At 43.6% G+C, this 6,775-nt stretch overlaps 1 protein-coding gene across 1 annotated transcript in view; it reads left to right on the plus strand.

The window, feature by feature from the left end:
* Positions 1–6,775, plus strand: part of POLR3A (RNA polymerase III subunit A) — a 259,739-nt gene that overhangs the window by 191,337 nt on the left and 61,627 nt on the right. Inside the window, exon 20 of the mRNA XM_077259406.1 lies at positions 2,199–2,369. Coding sequence (XP_077115521.1) covers positions 2,199–2,369 — 171 coding nt within the window. The remainder of the gene's footprint in view (positions 1–2,198; positions 2,370–6,775) is intronic.

Below are 6,775 nucleotides of genomic sequence, written 5' to 3' on the forward strand. Positions count from 1 at the left end.
TTTCCGGTGACTACCTCTTGAAGCTCATCAAGAGAATGCCAAGAGTGTGCAAAGCACTCATCAAAGCAAAAGGTGGCTACTTTGAGGAACCTAGAATATAAGACATAATTTCAGTTGTTTCACACTTTTTTGTTAAGTATATAATTCCACATGTGTTAATTCATAGTTTTGATGCCTTCAGTGTGAATGTATAATTTTCATAGTCATGAAAATACAGAAAAATCTTTAAATTAAGTTTGTCCAAACTTTTGGTCTGTACTGTAAAAAGATTTGTGGGAAAGACTCCGTAGGCCCTTTATTTAATTCCTGTTTTTTTATGTGTAAGAATCCAGTGGGCAAGTCTCATGAGTATATGAAAGAGCAGGGATTTATATTAACAAAATCAGTGTTTTGCACAAGCGATCAGATGATCACAGCTTTGTCTCCTAAGGGGTCTAACAAGTGCAGTGAAAAGTTTTAAAAAATATATATATATAAAAAAAAACAACAACTTCAAATGTCGGCTCTTTTCCCCCATTAAAAATAGAAAAGTTCAATATATTAAAATAATTAACCAGATCGGTAGACACCGTAAAAGAAAAAAAAAAAAATCAAGAACGACAAATTTCTTTTTTTTTTTTGGGGGGGGGGGGGGTTGGGGGTCACTGTAATACAACAAAATGATGTAACAAGCTATCAAAATGTTATATGTAACCCAAAATGGTATCGATAAAAATTTACTCAAGCCCCGCAAAAAGTAAACTGCTACACAGCTCTGTCAATTGAAAGAGAAAAACATTAAGGGTCTCGAAAAATTGTGACAAACCCCCAGATTTTCCTTCTTTAATTTTTTTAAACTTCTGGGGTTTTTTCCACTACTAAAGTAATAAAAATAACACTGTAATTATACTGATGAGCAGAATCATATTGTGAAGGTCTTTTAACCAAACAATATACACTGTTCAAAGCCCCGTCTCACTAAGCGATTTACCAACGATCACGACCAGCGATATGACCTGGCCGTGATCGTTGGTAAGTCGCTGTGTGGTCGCTGGGGAGCTGTCACACAGACCGCTCTCCCCAGCGACCAACGATCAGGGGAACGACTTCGGCATCGTTGAAACTGTCTTCAACGATGCCGAAGTCCCCCTGCAGCACCCGGGTAACCAGGGTAAACATCGGGTTACTAAGCGCAGGGCCGCGCTTAGTAACCCGATGTTTACCCTGGTTACCAAAAAAAACAAACACTACATACTCGCCTTTCGGTGTCCAGGTCCCTTGCCGTCTGCTTCCTGCTCTGACTGAGCCGCCGTACTGTGAGAGCAGAGCGCAGCGGTGACGTCACTGCTGTGCTCTCACTTCTCACTGTACGGCCAGCAGTCAGTGAGAGCAGGAAGCAGACGGCAAGGGACCTGACGGACATCAGAAGGCGAGTATGTACTGTTTGTTTTTTTTTACATTTACGCTGGTAACCAGGGTAAACATCGGGTTACTAAGCGCGGCCCTGCGCTTAGTAACCCGATGTTTACCCTGGTTACCAGTGAAGACATCGCTGGATCGGTGTCACACACACCGATTCAGCAATGTCAGCGGGGCCTCAACGACCAAAAAAAGGTCCAGGCCATTCCGACACGACCAGCGATCTCACAGCAGGGGCCTGATCGCTGGTACGTGTCACACATAGCGAGATCGCTATGGAGGTCGCTGTTGCGTCACAAAACTTGTGACTCAGCAGCGATCTCGCTAGCGATCTCGCTATGTGAGACGGGGCCTTAAAACAATTCCAAAAAAACAATGTCAGAATTGTGGGGGGAAGGGGGTTCACAATTTTTTACATTTTCTTGTACACCATGTGGTAAAATAAATGGTGTCATTCAAAAGTAAAACTCTCATATGTCTAAGTGGACAGAAAAGTGAAAAAAATTATGGCAATGGGAAGAAGGGCAGGAAAAAACGAAACGGCAAAAAAACGGAAATTGGCCTTATGTGAAGGGGTTAATGGGGAAGTGGGCATTAATGTGCTCTGAAGTGCTGGATCACCCATTGTCAAATCATTCCTTATAAACTGAGCTACGGGAGGTGCCAGTTTGTAAATGGTCACACAGGAGGCGGTCACAAGTTTGTACACTCTGCAGCTGCAATCTCTGCATGGGTCTTAGAGTTTAAAAATAAAATGTGGGCTTTTGGGACAATACTTTAAATTGATTTCTACTTTGCAGAGGCGTCTTGTGAAATCTCTTGAAGACCTCTGCTCTCAGTATGACCTGACCGTCCGGAGTTCTACTGGTGATATCATTCAGTTCATATATGGAGGAGATGGGTTAGACCCTGCAGCCATGGAAGGAAAGGACGAACCTCTTGAATTTAAAAGGGTCTTGGACAATGTAAAGGTGGGAGAAGTGTGTCATCTGATTCTTGAATTTAGCAGCTAGTCTTAATTACAGATACCGTAGCTAGTTCTTATTCAGCTCCTCTGCACACATACGTCTACTTCATAACTTTTTATTCCCTGCTTTACAACCACATTTACACTACCTTCATTCTGCCTCCTGCTTGGTGTTACCTTCTCATAGCATTTAAGCATCAGTTGGGGACAGACTGGAAAGGGGTGAGACTGCAGGATCACGCTGCAATGTGTGTGCTTGAAATTTTGCCATGGAGATACACAGGTCAACCCACAGAAAAAAAGCAAGATGTTTTGTGTACAACTTTTTACTGCCTTTTTTGAAAGCATCACCCCAGGGTTTTTTGTATTGTTTATACTTATCAGCTGACGTCTTAACCTATTATCGAGACCATCTTGTGACCGCAACTTCTGACTGGCAGTGGTGCTTTTAGTTTTAAATTAATTTGAGTAACAAAATGACATAACCTTTAAACTGTACTTTCAACAAAATTTGCGTGAATCAATAGAACAAGCGAATGTAAAAAAAATGGTAATATATCTTATCAGAGAATTCTGTTTGTTATTTTTCTCCATTTATAAGCCACTTCTCTTGCCTCCTGAATGGCAGAGGAAGACAAAGAAAGATTGTGTTGAGCATTCTAGCAAGTTTCTCAATCATTTTTATTGTGAAAAATGTCAAATGCATTCACATTTTTATTTTGTTTTTAGAAATAAACAAAACTAAATAAAACAAACACACAAATATAAACATATAAGTCATTGCGAACTAAATAAACTTGTTCATATCAATTCTCATTGTAGGTATTATCATTCGCTTACTACTATTTACGTACATGAATATAAATGAATATGATCTGACTGCTTGTTTATTGCATTAAAATACAGAGAATTGTAGCATCTACTATATAATTGTCTAAGGGTCACTTCCGTCTTTCTGTCTGTCCTTCTGTCGGCAACTTCCGTCACGGATATTCATTCGCTGATTGTTCTCGCCAGCTGCCTGTCATGACTGCCGCGACCAATCAGCGACGGCCACAGTCCGATTAGTCCCTCCCTACTCCCCTGCAGTCAGTGCCCGGTGCCCGCTCCATACTCCCCGCAGTCACCGCTCACACAGGGTTAATGCCAGCGGTAACGGACCGCGTTATGCCGCGGGTAACTCACTCCGTTACTTCCGCTATTAACCCTGTGTGATCTGCCTATGCAGCGTCAATAGTAAAAGGATCTAATGTTAAAAATAATAAAAAATCATTATATACTCACCTTCCGCCGCCTTTCCCGCTCCTCGCGACCCTTCGGTAACCGCTCCTCGCAAGCGGCAGGTTCCGGTAGCAAGGATCGTATGGGAGAAGGACCTGCCATGACGTCACGGTCATGTGACCGCGACGTCATCACACCCTGGGACCGGAAGCTACCGCCTGCACCGCGCACAGGAGACAGAACTACAAGTATGGTGAGTATGTTAGAACTACAAGGGGCCCTCGGATCGGAAGGTGAGTATGTTTGTTTATTTTTTATTTTTTAACCTGTGACATACGTCGCTAGGCAATATACTATGTGGCTGGGCAATATACTACGTGGCTCTGTGCTGTATACTACGTCGCTGTGCAATATACTACGTCACTGTGCAATATACTGCGTGGTTGGGCAATATACTACGTCGCTGGGCAATATACTACGTCGCTGGGCAATATACTACATGGCTCGGCAATATACTATGTGGGCTGTGCAATATACTACGTGGACATGCATATTCTAGAATACCCAGTGCGTTAGAATCGGGCCACCATCTAGTTTACATATAGTTATCTAGGACACTCTTATTTCCGAAAACCTAAATCTCTCACTTTGAGTTTGTAACTTACAGACTTGAGATGAGTCACGAGATTTTACAGGTTTATGACAAGGAAATGCACAAACGGTCTATCATAGTGTTTCTGAGAAGGCTTTCCGATGCAATCCCCAGAGTAGTTAACCATTGTTCTGATAGCTTTATAGTTTTTTAGGGCATTTCTTTTAACATATGTTCCCCTTTCCAGACATGAGACATTATTTAATTTGGATTTCAATTCTCCTATCGTTGGGGGAGATTTTTCTATCCAGTGTAGCACTATCTCAGTACCAATGCTTTCTGGCTGATGATTTGGTCACTTTTGAATGCTTGCTGTGCTTTCACACTTGTGGTAGCATGAGATGGACTCTACAACCCACACAAGTGGCTCAGGTAGTGCAGTGTTGTGAATTTGCTTTTTGCTCCCTCTAGTGGTTACTAGTTTTTTGACTCTGTTTTTTCTGTCATTCCTTTTATCCGCACCTGGGTCGTTAGTTAGGGGTGTTGCTATATAAGTTACCTTTCTTTATTCTGCTATCAGTAAGCGGGCCTCTCTGTGCTAAACCTGGTTCATTTCTGTGTTTGTCATTTCCTCTTACCTCACCGTCATTATTTGTGGGGGGCTTCTATCCAGCTTTGGGGTCCCCTTCTCTGGAGGCAAGAAAGGTCTTTGTTTTCCTCTACTAGGGGTAGCTAGATTCTCCGGCTGGCGCGTGTCATCTAGAATCAACGTAGGAATGATCCCCGGCTACTTCTAGTGTTGGCGTTAGGAGTAGATATATGGTCAACCCAGTTACCACTGCCCTATGAGCTGGATTTTTGTATTCTGCAGACTTCCACGTTCCTCTGAGACCCTCGCCATTGGGGTCATAACAGTGCAGCTCATCCAGGATGGCACGTCAATGCGAGCTGTGGAAAGGTGGTTTGCTGAGTCTGTCAGCGTAGTGTCCAGAGAATGGAGGTGCTACCAGGAGACGTGGAGGGAGCCATAGGAGGGCAACAACCCAGCAGCAGGACCGCTACTTCTGCCTTTGTGCAAGGAGGAACAGGAGGAGCACTGCCAGAGCTCTGCAAAATGACCTCCAGCAGGCCACAAATGTGCATGTGTCTGCACAAACAGTTAGAAACAGACTCCATGAGGATGATCTGAGTGTCCGACATCCACAAATGGGGGTTGTGCTCACAGCCCAACACCGTGCAGGACCCTTGGCATTTGCCACAGAACACCAGGATTGGCAAATTCACCACTGGCTCCCTGTGCTCTTCACAGATGAAAGCAGGTTCACACTGAGCACATGTGACAGACGTGACATGGTCTGGAGACGCCGTGGAGAGCGATCTGCTACCTGCAACATCCTTCAGCATGACTTGTTTGGCAGTGGGTCAGTAATGGTGTGGATGGCATTTCTTTGGAGGGCCGCACAGCCCTCCATGTGCTCACCAGAGGTAGCCTGACTGCCATTAGTTACCGAGATGAGATCCTCAGACCCTTTGTGAGACCATAAGTGGTGCGGTTGGCCCTGGGTTCCTCCTAATGCAGGACAATGCCAGACCTCTTGTGGCTAGAGTGTCAGCAGTTCCTGCAAGATGAAGGCATTGAAGCTATGGACTTGCCCGCCCGTTCCCCAGACCTGAATCCGATTGAACACATCTGGGACATCATGTCTCGCACCATCCACCAGCGTCATGTCGCACCACAGACTGTCCAGGAGTTGCCTGATTCTTTAGTCCAGGTCTGGGAGGAGATCCCTCAGGAAACCACCCGCCGCCTCATCAGGAGCATGCCCAGGCTTTGTGGGAGGTCATACAGGCACATGGTGGCCACACACACTACTGAGCATCATTTCCTTGTCTTGAGGCATTTTCACTTAAGTTTGGATCAGCCTGTAACTTCATTTTCCACTTTGATTTTGAGCATCATTCCAATTCCAGACCTCCGTGGGATATTAATTGTGATTTACGTGGATAATTTTTAGATTTTATTGTTCTCAACACATTACACTTTATAATGAATAAAGATTTACAACTAGAATATTTCATTCAGTGATATCTAGAATGTGGGATTTTAGTGTTCCCTTTTAATTTTTTGAGATATATATACCGTATATACTCGAGTATAAGACGACCCGAGTATAAGCCGACCCCCCTAATTTTGCCACAAAAAACTGGGAAAACTTATTGACTCGAGTATAAGCCTAGGGGGGAAAATGCAGCAGCTACCGGTAAATGTCAAAAGTAATAATAGATACCTATAAAATTGAGACATCAGTAGGTTGTGTCTTTGAATATCCATATTGAATCAGGAGCCCCATATAATGCTCCATACTGTTCATTATGGCCCCATAAGATGTTCCATATTAAAATATGCCCCATATAATCCTGCATAAAGGTTAATAAAGGCCCCACAAGATGCTCCATAGACACATTTGCCCAATATAATGCTGCACAAATGCTGATTATGGCCCCATAAGATGCTCTATAAAGATATTTGCCCCTTATAGTGCTGCACAAACATTATGGCCCTATAAGATGCTCCATACAGACACTTGCCCCATATG

Source organism: Ranitomeya variabilis, chromosome 4 (assembly GCF_051348905.1).
Source record: "Ranitomeya variabilis isolate aRanVar5 chromosome 4, aRanVar5.hap1, whole genome shotgun sequence".
In the NCBI taxonomy this organism is placed as follows: domain Eukaryota; kingdom Metazoa; phylum Chordata; class Amphibia; order Anura; family Dendrobatidae; genus Ranitomeya; species Ranitomeya variabilis.